The following is a 17,614-nucleotide window of genomic DNA, read 5'->3' on the forward strand; positions in this document are numbered from 1 at the left end:
GAGCCATAGCAAGACTCTGTTTCTCACCTTACGGTTCAGCCGTCTCTTTAGAAATGAGCAGTGCTATTCCCATTCAACAGATGGGTTTATAGAGGAGATTGTAGAAAGTGCTGGAGCCAGGATCTGAACTCAGATCTGAGCAGATGTCCTTCTTCCCAAGTAATTGTTTTCCTTCCTGATAAAGCTGTGTTGGAGGGTGGATTTGAACCTGGAGCCCTACCTCCTAGGACCTGGACTTGTGCATGCTATTGTACCCACAATGGATATCTGGATCATTGAGCACTGGCTACCAAGTGAGGTGGCTCCTGGCTGTCCATCCCCTCTGGGCAGTGGGCAGGATCAATGTTCTGTCTCAGTCCCAGCTTCTGTACTTGTCTGTCCCTCAGGGTGAATGAGCTCTACGTCGATGACCCAGACAAGGACAGTGGAGGCAAAATTGACGTCAGTCTCAACATCAGTTTACCCAATTTGCACTGTGAATGTGAGTATTCCAAAAAGCCTTCTTCTGTTTCAGCCAGCCTACCCTGTGGGTGATCTGTGTGCAGACATGGTGAGCCATCTGGGATGAGCTAAATGCATGCCACCAGCTGCAGATCACACGTGACCTATGACAGCCCCCACCTATTTTTTTAGATGAATGTAGATAAGCGTGTACCTGGAGGTTTTCTGGAATCAAAGACGCCTCAAATACCTCTCTAGAGGGACTACATTGGTGCAGGTGGTACATGGCGGTGGAGTCTCTCTGGTTTATTAAGCCTAAGATCCTTGAGCAGGCGGCTTATGGAGAGGAGGAAGCCATAAGGGAGAGAGGGATGGGGCCAGAGAAGGCAAGAGGATGAGCCCAGATGTGTGTGCAGCTGAGGTGTGGTCTGAGGCTGACATCCCACTTGCTCTGGAGTGTGGCAGCATCATAAAGTTGCCTCATCTGTCAGCAGTGGGCCAGGGCTGTTATTATCACTGCCGGTGGCTGATGGCCACAGGATGGTTCCTCTGGGAGTTACATGACCTCTTGAGCAGTTAAGGTGAGATGTCAGCTGACCCCGAGCCCCACTCTGCACAGCCCACAGCTGCAGAAGCTGGTGGGACACTCTCAGTGAGGGTTCCCTGGCGTTTTCCTTTTTAACTGCAGATCTCTTCTGTTTGCTGTTTTAATTAAGTCAGAATTACTTCTGTAAGACAAAACACAATGAAGGTCTGCTTTGGAGGTGGTTACTAGACGAACCTTGGCTATGGTCATCTCAGTTTCCCCTTTAGCTCCAGAGGTTCCCATGAGATGGTACCCAGCCGTACTGGTGCTGGGTTATTTCTCTGAGATGACGGTTCTAGCCATCCCTCAGCCCCACCAGGTCCATAGCCTGATGTAGCCTGCTCATCCTTCTCCCACCCCTCCCTTCCGATCACAGGACACGGCTCAGGCGCACAGCCCGTAAGGACAGAACATTGGGTGGGCCCAGACAGAGACAGGGAGACATTCAGCTCTGTTCCTGCTTTGGGTGAGAGTGACATCACAGCTTTGAGCCCACATCGGGCCCAGGGCCAGGGAACCTGTTGAAATAGGTCACTTTTATTTATTTTTATGTTTTCATTTTTTTCTCTCTCCTCTTCTTAGGAAAATAACTTATCTGGCAGCCTCTCCTTCAGGGGCTGGCTGTATCTGAAACAAGGAAATTCTTAGTCAGGCCAGAGGACTAGAGCAGCAGAGCAAGGGCTGGAGGGATGTGGATCTAGGCTCAGTCCCAGAGCCAGGCAGGGCGACTTCGGACAGGACAGGAGTCCTTGGCTGCTGGCTGTGCCAATTTTGTGCTCTGCTCCCCTTGGGACCTGCCAGCTCTGCCAGGCTGTGACTTGAACCCGCCAGAGCCAAGCACAATGGTCTTTCTTTCAAAGACCTTCAAGGCAGAGTGTATCTCAGTGGTTTTCCCAGCGTGCTCAAGCCCCTGGTTTCCTTTTCAAGACCACTCAACACACACACACACACACACACACACACACACACACACACACAAACGCACATCTATCTTTGTGTGTATGGAAAGCCCAGAGACACGGAGGAAATCACCCATAATTCCACCCCCATGACAGGGTCCATGGACATTCTGACATCATTCTGTCCCATTGGCCTCCCTCCTGTACATTTCTGAACATGGCTGAGGTCATACGACGGGTGTCATCTCATATCCTGCTTTCAAAAAAAAAAAAAATAGTCTGGGGTGGAGGGGGTAGAGCACTTGCCTGGCATGCCAAGGCCCCGGGTTCCATTCCCAGCATGGTTAAATGTCATAACAATGACACTACTGTTCATTACACGGTGAATGCAGGAGTTATTCTTCAAGGTACGGAGCTGTAGCTCAGTGGGAGAGTGCTGCTTCGCCTAAGTTAGAGTTCTGGCACAGAGGGAAATATAGCTGTTTTTATAACCACGAAAGTGCCCCTTCCTCTTCGTTGCCCCCGGTATGGCGTTGTCCCCAAAGCAGCCTGTGATGACAGAGGAGGCTTCTTTTCCCTCTTGGTGTGTGTGTCTATAAACATTGTCGCTCTGAGTCTGCAGCCTCTCACCCATAGATTCAGCAGCCACAGGACGAAAGCATTCAGAGAAAAAAATACATCTGACCTAAAAATACACAGACCTTTTCCTCATTGTTATTTCCTAAACAGTATGGCCCAGGAAGTCACTGTGTTACCATTTTGTTAGTGTAAAATGCCAGAGACCACCAACATCTGAAGAGAATAGGGCATAGGACCGGATGTTGCACCTTCCGGTCTGATTGGCTGATGCATTGTCGTATGGTGTGTCGAGAGCATGGGATGTACAGATCTGTTCTCCTCAAGCAAAAGAAGTAAACGAGAGAGGGCGAAGGGCAGTGACTTCACCGTCCCCTCCAGGAGTGCAGCCTAGTAACAGTAAGGATGTCCCGCTGAGTCCCGCTCTCCAAGGTTTGCCACCTTCCTGAAGCACCAGAGGCTCCATCACGCAGGCCTTTGAGAGCAACTGCAGTCCAAAGGATGGCAGCTACTTACATGGCATTTACCTTGTCCTGGGCTGTGAGAGTAACCCAGAGGATGCCAGGTCTGGAGTGAAAATACCCCTCCATTTTACAGGGGGGGCTTAAGCATCCCAAGACTTCAGTACCTGAGGATGCGTGCATGCCGGGATATGTATCCTGTTTGCTTTCTGTTTCTTCTCTAGCTGTTGTAGAACTTTTGTGAAGCCCCGCCACCCACCACCCGCCACCACACACACACACACACACACACACACACACACACACACACACACACACACACATCCAGCTTTTCTTAAGTTCCTTACACTATTGGTGAAATAAAAACCAGCTATTTTCCCACCCAGGCCTGTTCTGAATCAGAGCTGTGTTCCAGCCAGCCGCCTGCGGATAGACTCAGAACAAGACACTGACTCCTGTGCAAGCTCTGTTGCTTATCACTTGTGAGCTCTTTGTGCTTCAGTTTTCCCTGATGTTGACTGGATAGTTATAACATCGTCTTCCCCACAGAAATGTTTAGCTCCTGCATTCCTATACCAGAGTCTTTAGTGACGTGTCCAGCACATAGCAAGTGCCATCATGAGTTTCCCGGTCTCCACATCAAGCCTGTGGTAACTAAGTCACAGGAAGGTTAGGTAGCTTGCCTTCCAGGGACCCAAGGCCAGCCTCTCCATGTACGCCAGTTAGTGCATTCTCTACCTGCTGCTTCACATCACAGAGGAGACCTGATCCACCAGCCACCATCATTTTGATAGGCACATGGGTGGCTTCTAGTTGTCACAGTTTCCATCAAGGCTGACTGGAATTGCCTTTTGCACATGTCCGAGCATGAGTGTCTCTGCAAGCTGGCCTCAAGAGGAACCATTGAGTCAGGCGGGGATTGCTTGCGTTTCTGTAGCTTTCTCATTACAGACCAGTGGCATCATCTGCGATGGTCATGTCACGTGTCCTTCCACACTGGCTGGCACATAACTTCCCCTACACCCACTGAGGAACGTGGCTGTTCCCATTTTCCTTCTATGCCTTGTCTTTAAAATAGCTTGCTTTAAAAGATCTATTCTTTCTCTGTGTCAAGCTTCCTCTTCTGATATGCCTGCCAGGAAGCTTGCTACATTCCCAAGGTGGACATGAGCCCCTCCCCCTGCGCACACCGGGACCATGTCAGGGAACACAGTAGTGCAGCCTGCTCATTGTTACAGTGCAGAAGCTGAGCCACAGTGGGCCTACAGAGCCATGTTGGAGTCAAGACTGGTATTGGGGAGCACAGACCTCCCATGTGTGGGCTAAAGAACCTCCTGAAAGGGCCTATGCTCCTGGAGGGTGCAGCCTGACTCTTCCCATGATGCCACTCTGGTGCTTAGGTGGGTGCATGGAACTTGGTAGCTACAGACACTGAGTTAAGGAAGGTGTGAATGAAAGAGAGATAAAGAATGAATGAATGGGTGCCTGAACCTGTTCATCCACTGACCCCAGAGTGGGAGGTGCCCCAAGGGCTGGCACCGGTGAAGCATCTGTCACCTGCTGCCAGTCGGACCCTGTGCTGAGCGTTTGCCAAATCTAACTCTTGGATCCACATGCTCTTCCACTAAAAGTTCAATTCCTATCGCCCCGTCTTTCAAAAAGATAAACTGAGGCACCGAGGTTAATGAGCACCTGAGTTGTGTCACATGGGCGGAAGGACACAGTGAGGATCCAGATGGCAGACCGAGTGGCAGACCCCTGTGGTCCCTCTTACCCCACAGCCTTCCTTTGTCTTTGCATGTAGCTGAGTCACCCGGGACCCTGCATCCTTGGCTGATCTAGACCCTGCTTCCTCCTAGCTCCTCCTCCATCCTCACCAGCCTCAGGCAGTCGTAGGGGCACTGTGACTTTGGGGGGACTGTTTTGGATGCTGCTCCCTCTGAGCCAAGCAGCCACTTTCTCCTCTGCTGGCTGACTCCCTGTGTAGCCTTGGGTTCATGGAGTGCTAAATGGGGCATCTGCAGAAGTGGGCTGGTCCCCGCTCTGTGGGTGTGGGTGACTGCTCTCTTTGGCCCCCACAGTGGTCGGGCTTGACATCCAAGATGAGATGGGCAGGCATGAAGTGGGCCACATCGACAACTCCATGAAGATCCCACTGGACAACGGAGCAGGCTGCCGCTTCGAGGGCCAGTTCAGCATCAACAAGGTATGGAGACACTGCCTGGGCCCTTTTCCTCCCCACTACCCACTTGACCCCAACAGAGCCCCCAGCAAGCTGAGAATCAGCACATGGCTGCCTGATCATTCTCTCTGAGACTGGGTAGGCTTCGGACTCCCTGGGATTTCAAGCCCCTGATGGTGGGTTCAGAAAGGGCTACACCTTGTTGGAGTGGAGGACATTGAGAGAGGTGAGAAGACCTGCCTTCAAGTCCCAGTCCCTCCTCTCCAGCAAGCGGTAGCCCACAGGTCACCTGAGGTTATAGCGGTGATGCTAACAGTGCCACAGTGGCATCACCCATGTCACGGATCTCATGTTGGGTAAATGAGTGGACACCATCGTTCATTCCAGGTTTGTAATGCGCACCTTGTATCAGAGGCAGTGAACAGCTGAGTGAGGTTCCGTGGCAAGTGGCGATAGACAGTCAGGGCATGTCCGTCACTGCCTGACGTCTGTCTGCTGGTCAGCCTAGTAGATAGTCCCCTGGTGGGCTGCCTGGGGATGGGAGGTGGCCAAGAGCTAAGTGGAAGAGGACAGTCAACAGAACTGAGCTGTGAATTGGGCGTGACAGGTGAAGCACCCACAGACCCAAAGACCCTGCTAAGTTCCTGCTCCCAAGGCTGTTTTGCAGCGGAGGGAGCCTGCGCGGGAGCGCTTCTGTGGGAGGGGCTGGGAATCAGCCCTGCAATTCGGATATGTTCAATTCCCAGCAGGGAATCTCCTTATCTCCAGGGAGATGTGAAGCCGGAATTCGGAGGCGTGTTTCTGGGGTTGAAGGAGAGAGTTTTGGGCAACAGGCCTTCCTGTAGGAGTCAACAATGAACAGTGATGTGGGAAGTCGTAGGTTTAGGTTGGAGATGCTCTGAGTGAGCACCCCCAGCAGCATACAAGGGGGACCTATAAAGGGGAGGGGGAGTGTCATTATCTACCTCATATGACCAGATCAGACGTATTGGTGACTGGACGGGCATGGGCACACTTTTCTGCCCTGCCTTGTAACCCATCAGTAGACTATGGCTCTGCCTTGTAACCATCAGTAGCCTATTACCCTGCCTTGTAACCATCAGTAGCCTATTACCCTGCCTTGTAACCATCAGTAGACTATTACCCTGCCTTGTAACCATCAGTAGACTATTACCCTGCCTTGTAACCATCAGTAGACTATTACCCTGCCTTGTAACCATCAGTAGACTATTACCCTGCCTTGTAACCCATTGGTAGACTGTGGCCCTGCCCTTGTAACCCATCAGTAGACTATGGCCCTGACCTTGTAACCCATCAGTAGACTATGGCCCTGACCTTGTAACCCATCGGTAGACTATGGCCCTGACCTTGTAACCCATCAGTAGACTATGACCCTGCCTTGTAACCCATCAGTAGGCTATGGCCCTGCCCTTGTCAGCCTATGCTTGACATCATTTGGTGTGAGTGTGTTTGCACGCTGCACATGAACAGCAGACATGCAAGAAACTGGACTTCTCTGAGCCAGAGAAGGAGAACATGGTGGCCAGGGTGCCTGTGAAAAGACACTGCGGTCATTGTCTAGTGGATTCTTACCTGCTCCTTAACTGGAGCATGGGAGTCAAGTAGCATTTGAGGGACCACAGTGTCTGAACCCAGGCATCTGGCCACTGGGCCCTGAGCCCTGCCTGTGACTACTGCTTTTAACATCTGTGTTATACATACTATGACCAGAGTGGCCATGTTCTTCAGACCACTATCCACTCAACCCTTTGGAGAATACAGACTCCTAATCCTGCCCACTCCCATTCTGGTGTCTTGTGCCTCTGGAGCTGTTCTGAAGACAGACAGTATGAGCCGGGTGGTGGTGGCACACACCTTTAATCACAACACTCAGGAGGCAGAGGCAGGTGGATCTCTGAGTTTGAGGCCAGCCTGGTCTACAGAGTGAGTTCCAGGACAACCAGGGCTATGCAGAGAAACCCTGTCTCAAAACCCCCCTTCCAAAAAATAAAATAAAATAAAGCCAGTGTGACAGCCTGCTTTGAGGACAAGGAGAGTCCTTGCCCTCCCTGATCGCCATCATTAGACACAGACTTGTCCCCTTTATAGACCCTTTAATAGACGTGGCCCCTTTTTCCAGCCATCAGCAAGTCGACCAACAGCCGGATGCCAGAGTTCACCTGCAGGTGCCCCAGCAGTCCCCAGCAGCTCAGACTGAGCCTGCCTGGTAGCCCTGCTAATCATGGCTGCCTCTGGAAGGAAGGCAGAGGGAAGTGGGGAGGGGGGGGGGGGACCGAATCCAGTTATATATTTTTAAAATCCATCCAAGACACTGACGTAGGTGCCTAAGTCACAGGTTCCAAAAGCGTCCTCTTCTGTTTCTTGGGCTCAGTGTGTGCTTGTGTGACTCAGCCCCCTGTGATGGATTTGGTGTGGAGTGGAGGGGGTTACTGAGTCACAGCCTCGAAGGGCTGGCAGCGGGTGGCAGATACCCAGGAGCCAGTTTTCTCCATTCTCTTAACCCTGGGGACAGAGACCCCAAACCCAAGGCTGTCTGTGCCTGTGGCCTGGCCCACTGCCCAGAAAACCTGCCAGGACTCTGTCATTCTGAGGAGCTCTGATGGTATCGCGTAAAGGGCTTTTATTTCCCCCCGGGTGCTGGAATGGATCCCAAGGCCTTGTGTGTGTGTGGCAAGGTGCACTTCCTGACGTAGGCGCCTGGCTGCATCTCTGCTAAGCCTCACCTAGCCCTGTGCAGGTTTTGTAATGGAAATAAACTCAGGTATTGCTTACGCTGTGAAAGAAAGCGTGAAATTGTTCTCCAAGGCAGTGGTTTTTCCTCACACCCTGCTGCCTGCTCTGCCAGGGCCCCTTCTTTGTGAGGACTGAAGCGCGTTCATCTCACGTGCCTGAGCACTTCTGCCATTCTCAAAACCTCTGTGGTCATCGTCCCCACTTTCCCATGGGAAAACTGAGGCACAGGGTGACAAGCGGGCATGAGCCCACATGTGGAGAACCACTCGTGTTAGGTCTCTGAGGCAGGCCATGCTCATGCTCTGCTCATCCTAGGGACCTTCCTGAGCTGCCACCCCTGGCCCCCTGGGCTGCCCACTTCAGCCACTGCTGAAGACAGGCTGTCACCGATGAAGGCCCTCAGCCCAGTGCCTCAAACAGTTCTCGGACATAAGGCTCCCTGAGGGACCGTCACATGCCAGGATGTGGCCATGTTCCTCACTCCCTGGCAGTTGGAATAAGACAGACCCTGGGTTTGCAGTGTGGCAGCTGGGATTTTAGCTAAATGGCCTCACCCTCCTGCTTTTGCTGGCTGCCACTGCCCTTATCCTTGACCCCTTTCTGTTCAGGGATTTCCTCTCTCTCTCTCAGGCACGGCTTCCGCTTGCTCCTACTCTCTGCTCTGAGACCTTACCCTGTCTTCCTGAGAAACTCCGGCTTTCGGGCCTCTGCAAGAGGGAATCCTTCCCCCTGGGAAGCCCTCCCTGAACGTATCCCCAAAACAGAGCTGAGGGCCTCCCCCAGCCTGAGCATAGGACTATAGGGAGGTGGGGAAAGCTTGATGGACAAGCATTCCAGGGAGAAGTGAGAGGCACAAAGGCCCCAAGGTGGGGCTGTGCAGGACACTGTCCCCAGTGCCATCGGAAGGCTAGTGGGGTTGAGGAGTGAGCAGAGCAGAGAGCGGTGTTGATGAGGCATGGAGAGCAGGACTGAGTGTGTGGCCAGCGACCAGAATGCATTGCAGGAGGAGCATGCGGACTCAACTGGGTCACTCAGTTTTTCCATTGCCGTGGTCAAATACTGAGGCAATAATGGATAGAGAAAGGATATTTATTTAGCCCTAGAGGCTGAAAAATTTAGGACAAGGTACCCATCAGTTGGCCTCTGATGAGGTCCTCTCAGTGGACAATATCACAGTAGTGGACATGTGACAGACAGGATTCCAAAGGAAGGATGCCATGGTGGGACAGGAAGCAGAGAGAGGCCAGGCCAGCCTTGCTCTTTCAAAAACCAACCTAGGTCCCACAAAGAACCACTTCAATCCATTCTGAGAGCAGTGTCCCTTAGCAGCCTAAGGGAGACCACCCCCAACTAGACCCCACATCGTACAAGTCCTGCCTCTATGCTCATGGCCACAGTGAGGCCACACCCCCAGCACGTGAACTCTTGTGTGACAAACCACCTTCAAAAAGCAGGCTGACAGGGCTGGAGAGATGGCTCAGCAGTTAAGAGCTTTGGCTGTTCTTCCAGAGGCTCCAGGTTCAATTCCCAGCAACCACATGGTGGCTCACAACCATCTATAATGAGATCTGGTGCCCTCTCTGACATACGAGCATACATGCAGGCAGAACACTGTATACATAATAAATAATAATAATAAAAAAAAAAACTTAAAAAAAAAAAAGCAGGCTGCCCTTCAGAAGCCTTGGAGGGTTTAGGGCTGAGGTGTGGCAAAATCAAAGGTTAGGATTTAACACACTTTCTCTCACAGCCCTGGGGAAGAGTCTGTGTGGGGAGAGGCAAGGGTGAGCAGACACTGGGAACCGGGGCAGAAGCTGTTCTGAGATTCTCTGCAGGGATTGTGGGTAGGGAAGACAAAGGCCGCCACTGTAGTCGGTGTCTTGGGATTCCCTGTCAGTGGTGATGAGGCCGACTTGAGTAGTTGTGAGCTTGGTTTAGAGTTAAAGGAAGTCATTTGCTGGTCCAGAGTACACCCTCACCCACTGTGGAGCTAGCGGCCTCGAATCCACAGAGGTGGCTGGGGACTGCTGTTGATTTGAGTTCAGGCTCTGTCGGGTATCCACTGGATATACCTCACATGCACTCTTACCCTGGGTTATCCCTGGTTGTCCTCTTCCAATAGCTTCTGTGAGTGTACCAGTCATCCTCAAAGTCATGCAGTTGGAAATACGGAGCCAGAGCCCCAGTCCATAGGTAGACCAGACAGCCTTTGCAGTTAGCCCTCTTGGACAACCACCCAGATTCATGAAACCTGCCTTTCTCCCTCTAGGTCCCCGGCAACTTCCACGTGTCCACGCACAGTGCCACAGCCCAGCCACAGAACCCGGACATGACACATATCATCCACAAGCTCTCCTTTGGGGATACACTACAGGTGAGTGGGGGAGGGGAGACAAGAGTGAGCTGGTGTATCGGGGCTCCTCCCTAAGGGTCACCCACATGAGGCTCTGTTCCACTCTGCTCCTGGTTGTCACGTCTTCTGAGGATGTGGCTATGGTGTCACCAACCACACGGCAGACTCAGATGCTCAAGCTGGGAACTGGGGCTGGGAGGGAGGTGGACTCCAGAGCTCGGTTCCCTCCCCTCATAGCTGTCTCGGTCTATTTTCTGTTGCTCTCACTGGGCAGCACAGACTGGGTGGTGTTTAATGAACAACTCTGGAGTCTCAGAAATCAAGAGCATACTACCAGCATGGTACTAGGGAGAGGGCCTCCCTCTTGCTACGTCCAAACATGGCCAGGCCCATGATGGGCAGTGACACAAGATCCAGGCAGGGGATCATCAGACACATCACCCTCTCTCCGAAGGCCCATGCTATGCCATACCCAACCCTTTGTTTTTATATTAACAGACTCTCATGCTGACTTTCAGAAAAATTAATCAGCATGTATGTGTGACCCCAGAATGACACATACAGACATGAAGTGCCAAAGGCCTGAGTCACCCAAGAGGGCTCCTCTCAGTTGGCTGAAAGCCCAGAGAACGGAAGGGAGCAGGGAACTGGGTTTGTGTGGGGAAAGTCTGTGCTAGGTTGGTGAAGGGGATGCTAATGAGCGAGACCACTGCCTCACTAACATAGGGGATGCTGATCATGAGAGAGACCACTGCCACACTCACATAGGAGGGGATGCTGATGATGAGAGAGGCCACTGCCGCACTAACATAGGAGGGGATGCTGATGAGAGAGGCCACTGCCGCACTAACATAGGAGGGGATGCTGATGAGAGAGGCCACTGCCACACTAACATAGGAGGGGATGCTGATGAGAGAGGCCACTGCCACACTAACATAGGGGATGCTGATGATGAGAGAGGCCACTGCCACACTCACATAGGGGATGCTGATGATGAGAGAGGCCACTGCCGCACTAACATAGGGGATGCTGATGAGAGAGGCCACTGCTGCACTAACATAGGGGATGCTGATGAGAGAGGCCACTGCCACACTAACATAGGAGGGGATGCTGATGAGTGAGAAAGACCACTGCCACACATATAGGAGGGGATGCTGATGAGAGAGGCCACTGCCGCACTAACATAGGGGATGCTGATGAGAGAGGCCACTGCCACACTCACATAGGGGATGCTGATGATGAGAGAGGCCACTGCCGCACTAACATAGGAGGGGATGCTGATGAGTGAGAAAGACCACTGCCACACATATAGGAGGGGATGCTGATGAGAGAGGCCACTGCCGCACTCACATAGGAGGGGATGCTGATGAGAGAGGCCACTGCCACACTGAACATACATCTTTTATGAGGAAGAAGGGTCCATGAAGCAAGACTGTAGGCAAGAAGAGAAGGAAGGGATATGCCCTGGGCAAGGAGAACACGGACCCAGGCTAACTAAGGCAGGGGAGAAGGCGAGAGGACGGATTGGGCTGCGTGTAGGCACAAAACCAAAGGATTACAGCTATCCTCTGCTCCACAGGAATTGGAGTTTTTCTTAGCTTAGAGCCAATCCATGTCCATCTGTTCACATTTGTCAACCACCCACTGTGTGCCAAGTCTTGCACATGTTGGTCAGGCTGAGGGTGGTCCCTCTGGTGTGAGACTTCCAACACCATGACACCTCCATCCTTGGGGATCAGGAACCAAGTTGTTCACACTTGGGGTCCCAAGGCAGCAGATGGACACACTGCTGCCCTACACTGCCCTGGTCACATGCTGAAAGTGTACTTCTGTGACTGTCAGCAAGCATCAGCCTGTGAGGCCAGCCTGAGGGTCATGTCCCCCACCTGCTGCTCCTAAAGCGTTCTCTACAGGGGCCTATCCCACCTACGCCCTGTTCTCCCCCTTCCCTCTTCCCTGGGGTCCCATGGGTCTCTGTCTGGCCCGGTCTCCAGGCTCAGACCTTTGCAGGCTCTGCTTGCTTGGCCCACTCTGGGCCTTCCTCCAGATCAGTGTCAATGATCCCTCCTCCCAGAAGCCCTTGCTAACCGGACCTGGTGGCGGGCTCCATGTACAGGGCACACTTGTTCTGCAGCCGGCCTGGTTTTGTCCTGGAAGGAGAGGGGGAATGTGGTTCTTAGCCTGCTTCTCCGGCAGCCCCTGCCCGAGGACAGTCTGACCACTGCTGTGTGGAGGTGACTCTTCATAACTCTTGTGTGTCACCTACAGCTGACACAGTAGGACCCTAAGCTGGCTCTTCTCAGGACCTTTCACAGAGCTGGAAGGGTCATGGAAGGAGTGTGACAAGAATGGTCCTTTGAGTTTTCTCTGCAGATTCTTAGGGACACAGACTGAGTCCACTTTGGCTCAGTCACCAACTCAGATGTTTAACAAGTTGGGGTACTGCTCCAAGCCTTGCTTTGCTAGTCTGTAGAGTGGGCTAAGAAGTCTATTTTTAAGGGGGGATAAATGAGATGGCACAAAGTGGCCAGGACAGAGTAGGTGCTTAAAATGGCAAGCATGCTGCTGCCTACTGTATACCCAGCCTGCACTGTCCCTTGCCCCCCAAGCCTTTGTATAAACCAGTCCCTGCTGGATTGCCTGCCCTTCGTGACCTGGTGGTCCCTGGCCAGTCCCCACTGACAAGGCTAGGCTTGGAGGTGGCATCCTCCTGGGGACCTTCTCTCACTGTGCTTCTCTGCAGGTGCAGAATGTTCATGGAGCTTTCAATGCTCTCGGTGGAGCGGACAGACTCACCTCCAACCGTGAGTATCCCAGCATAAGCAACCCTCTCCCCCAGGTGTCCCCTCACAGTAGGTGGCACGGGAACATGGCAGCCAGAGGGACAGGAGTTAGTCAGGTGCTTGCTGTAAGCCGAGGTCATATCCTCCAACCATTCCTTCCTCACGACTGCCCCGTGAGGCATGCAGACTCATTCCTGTCTTACCGAAAAGGAAGAAAGTAGCCTGTCCCTAGAGAAGGTAGAGCGCAGCCCTGGAATATCGCCAAACTCTGACACCAGCTATACTATCACTATTGTTAATCACGGCTTTGCCATCATCCTGAGCGGAGGTAGTCACCTGGATCCCATAGAGTTGCGGCAGAGCCAGAATCCACTCTATGGAAACCAGCCAGGGCCCTCCCCTCCCCCATCTCCTGCCCAAACCATTCTTGTCAACCATTGGCTTCTTCCAGAGTTTTAGAGAGTGCTGTATCTCTCTACTCAGGGCCAAAGAGTGCACACACATAGACACACATATGTATCCATTTTTATACATGCCCATGTGTGCATGTGTGTGCATGCACACACACACTAAGCTAAGAAAAATAATGTCCACTGCGTCGCTTTGAAGAACCATATTAGTGTTACCCCTAGTGTGTGGTAGGGACCTGCGTCTTGGAATGTGGCAGCTGCTGGCCATGATGCCTCATGACTGTTTGGCAGTCAGATGCCCACTGCATATTGCTCAGGCACAGTACCGAGTTCTGGAAACAAGGAGGCGAAGCAAACAGTCTCTCCAGGCTTCCATTCGGTGTTGTTGAAAGATGTTCATGATACCTGGTCCTGAGGAGAAGCCCCAGTGTGATTCCATGAGGACATCTGACATGTTATACTTCAGTGGAAATGTGAACTGGGTTTCTGTACACAGTAGACATAAGGGTGACTTTCATTTGTGTGTGTGTGTGTGTGTGTGTGGTGTGTGTGTGTGTGTGTGTGAGAGAGAGAGAGAGAGAGAGAGAGAGAGAGAGGAGAGAGAGAGAGAGGAGAGAGAGAGAGAGAGAGAGAGAGAGAGAGAGAGACTACCTTTGTTTTGTGCAAATAAAAAAAATTACAGTTGTGACTTTTGCTAAGGTATTGATTACTTCACGCTTTATCCCTGGGTATGGAATTTGAGATATATACTTCAAGGTGGTCTTTGGCCTTCTGGTTTAGTTATAAATACTGAGTCCATCACATGGGAATCTCCAGGGGTAAGAACTAGGGTCTGCCTTTGATCCCAGGTGATCCTAGTGCTCAGAACTCTGAGAGCCATTGCAGGCATGAACAAGAGGTATGTGGTCCCCTGGGCTTAGCTTAAAGGCTAGAGGGCTTTCTCCAAGCTTCCTGGGGTGTCAACTTGATTTCAGAAGTCCTGTGCTTTCCTGGGGCCTCGTAAGGGTCAGGAAGAGTCAGGGAGTGAACTTGTCAGGGCTGGAAGATTCTCTCTATGCCCACCACTCTTATACATGAGTCTGAAAACAGGACTGACTTGTGGAGACCAAGATTAGGACCCAGGAAACCCAATTTCTATGTTATTTTAGCTCCATGGTTCCCAGCCTAAGGTTCTAGAAGGAATGAGAGGGATAGATGTTGGACCTCTATTGGCGTCCTAAAGGACCACAGGGTTCAGAAGTCCTTGCCCTAGGAGGCTGTGGCAGCTCTGGTTCCGGTGACCTCATGCCCGGGGAGGCTGTGGCAGCTCTGATTCCCGTTAACTCATGCTTATCAGTAGCTGATTGATCCATTCTCCATTCATGCCTTTGTCCAGTCATCCTTCTGTCCATTCATTCATTCAGCAAGATTTGCCACTGTCCACTCAGTACCAGGCTCTGTGCAGGGTTTGGGGGTAGGAATGTAAGGCTTAGTCCTTGTCCTCAACGTCTTCCCCCATCCAAGCTGGAGGAGGAGAGAGAGCTGGATAAGGGGATTATGTTGAAATATTGCAGAGCTGAACGATCAGATGTTTATTGAGAAAGAAGAGAGAAGTTGACCAGGTTTTTGGTTTTTTGTGTTTGCAGTGCTGGCATTGAGGCCAAGGCCACGTGTGTGCTAGGCAGGTGCTTGACCACTGAACACACCCCCATCCTTGGGGATTAATCAGTTCTTACGTAGTTCTTTCTGGGGGGTTCTTTTTGGTTTTCTCCCTGAAACCCAGAACAACCCAGTTTATTTTAAAAGGAAAGGCATGCAGACAATGCCCACAATGAAATGGGGTCTTTCGCGAATCCCACCTTTCCCCCAGGAAACTTTTGTGGGGAGTGGGCATGGTGAGGAGTGCCGTCCTGCCGGTCTCTCTAGGTAAAGGGGACACTGAAGCTGCTCCGTTTCCTGGAGCTCTTTCTAGATAATTCTGTGTGTTCACACATTGAAGAGACCGTGTCCCCTGGCCCCTGGTTCACAGAAGCATGCTGAGCCGTGGCGTGGCTCTTGGAGATCATGCCTTCTCAGCAGCCCTCTTTAATGGTTGCCCCATTTGTGAGTGTGTGACCCCGAATATTATGTTATGTAATGCAGATGTAAAGATCCCAGCAAATGGAATTAATTGCTCAGGCCCTGGCGTTCCGGAGAAGAGGGGAAAGCACTCTGGGATGCCAGGAGGACTTGAGCTTGGGGTGACACGTGGGGCCACCCCGCCAGCAGTGCCCATGTGCCCAACCCGTTTCATCTTGTTTTGTGCTCCCTGCAGCCCTGGCCTCCCATGACTACATCTTGAAGATTGTGCCCACAGTGTATGAGGACAAGAACGGCAAGCAGCGCTACTCCTACCAGTACACAGTGGCCAACAAGGTGAGTGGGCTGGAAATGGACTGAGCACCGCAGTTGCGCCCTCTGCTGGCCGAGAAGAGGCAATGCCTCCGTGCGTTCTGCTGAAAGGAATTAATGGGGTTGGGGAGTAGGTAGTCCTACCAGTCTCATTGTCTAGTCTAGGTAAAGATGAAGTACTCAGTCCTTGTCATTGTGGTGGCCTCAAGGTCTAGGGGAGAAACTAACAAAGAGATAAAATGTGATCTGTTTGAAATAGCAGGCAGAGGACTGTCCCTAAATGTCCCAAATCGTCTGGTCCTGATTTTTTCAGGCTCCTATGGATCAGCACATGGTAGATGCCCAAGGAATCATATCAGGGTGGCTGTGGATGTCCCAGGACCCCAACACTCCAAGAGACAGACAGACAGAGGGACATCAGATGAAATGAGATGACCCTGTAGTTAGTGGCTGGGGCCCTCCAGAAACCGCATTGCCAGTGGACACTAGTGCTCGGAGTAGGAGGAACCCCCGCCCCAGCCCAGCGGGTGGGTTTTCCTGTTTACCACCAGGGCTCTCCTGTCTCTGCTGTTGCAGGGCTACCCAAGTAAATGGTGGACTGTTTAGCTCAACTATAGTCATGATTGGGTGGTCATGTATTGAGTTCTTAGGAACTAGACACACCCAGCTGCCTGCCTCCATCACCAGTCATTTTCTCTTTCTTTCTTTCTTTCTTTCTTTCTTTCTTTCTTTCTTTCTTTCTTTCTTTCTTTCTTTCTTTCTTTCTTTCTTTCTTTCTTTCTTTCTTTTTCTTTCCTTTCTCTCTCTCCCTCCCTCCCTCCTTCTTTCCTTCCTTCCTTCCTTCCTTCCTTCCTTCCTTCCTTCCTTCCTTCCTTCCTTCCTTCCTTCCTTCCTTCCTTCCTTCCTTTCTTTCTTTCTTTCTTTCTTTCTTTCTTTCTTCCTTTCTTCCTTCCTTCCTTCCTGACAAGGTTTCACTGTGTAGCCCTGGCTGTCCTAGAATTCACTCTGTAGACCAGGCTGGCCTCGAACTCACAGAGATCCACCTACCTCTGCCTCCCAAGTGCTAAGATTAAAGGTGTGCGCCACCACCTGGCTTCCATCACCAATTCAGTCACCATGACTGCCCTGATATGGGAGCTGTTGTCCCCATTTTACAGATTTGGTCACCAAGCAACTGAGAGATAGTCACAGAGCTGTCTAGCTGCCATGTAGGGATTAGGACCAGGTTCCTTTTGGGCTCCAGAGCCCCCGATTGCTCACCCACTCCATCTGTCCAGTCTGTCCATCTGTCAAGGGGCTATCCAGGCTTACCCACTTGGGAAGCCTCTCAGTGATGGGTCCCTCTGCTCTGGTTTGCTTTGATCCATAACTCTCTGGGGAGGCTTATTCTCTCTTCCCTGGTGATGTAACAGACTCCAAAGACTAGGTAACAGATAAAGAATAGAAGTTGCTTTATCTCACGGAGCTGGAGAAGAGAAAGTCAAAAAGATTGTCCCCGGCCTGTGCTGAGCCTTTTTGCTGTATCACCACACAGTGGTGGACAGGCAGGGCATGGAGAGACACAAGCACACTAGCAGCCTAGGAGCGAGCATCTTCCTCCTCTCACAGAAGCACCAATGCTGCCGCTGGCACCCCACCCTCATGGTTTCATCTAACTTAATCACCTCCCAAAGGTCTCACCTCCAGTCACCACCAATGCATACTTCTGTATACGTGTGTATACTATACTCATCCATTGACCTACAGAACAGGGGACGATGTAAACTAAGATGGGGAAGAGAGCTAATGGCACTTGCCCA

The 17,614-nt window shown here is 51.8% G+C and overlaps 1 protein-coding gene across 2 annotated transcripts in view; it reads left to right on the top strand.

The window, feature by feature from the left end:
• The window catches only part of Ergic1 (endoplasmic reticulum-golgi intermediate compartment 1), a 103,319-nt gene that overhangs the window by 70,692 nt on the left and 15,013 nt on the right, over positions 1–17,614 (top strand). For both annotated transcript variants that reach the window (XM_006978870.4, XM_076578073.1), the window contains exons 4-8: positions 387–481; positions 5,045–5,169; positions 10,169–10,273; positions 12,996–13,056; positions 15,739–15,839. In XM_006978870.4, the coding sequence (XP_006978932.1) occupies positions 387–481; positions 5,045–5,169; positions 10,169–10,273; positions 12,996–13,056; positions 15,739–15,839 (487 nt within the window). The remainder of the gene's footprint in view (positions 1–386; positions 482–5,044; positions 5,170–10,168; positions 10,274–12,995; positions 13,057–15,738; positions 15,840–17,614) is intronic.

Source organism: Peromyscus maniculatus, chromosome 8 (assembly GCF_049852395.1).
Source record: "Peromyscus maniculatus bairdii isolate BWxNUB_F1_BW_parent chromosome 8, HU_Pman_BW_mat_3.1, whole genome shotgun sequence".
NCBI lineage: Eukaryota > Metazoa > Chordata > Mammalia > Rodentia > Cricetidae > Peromyscus > Peromyscus maniculatus.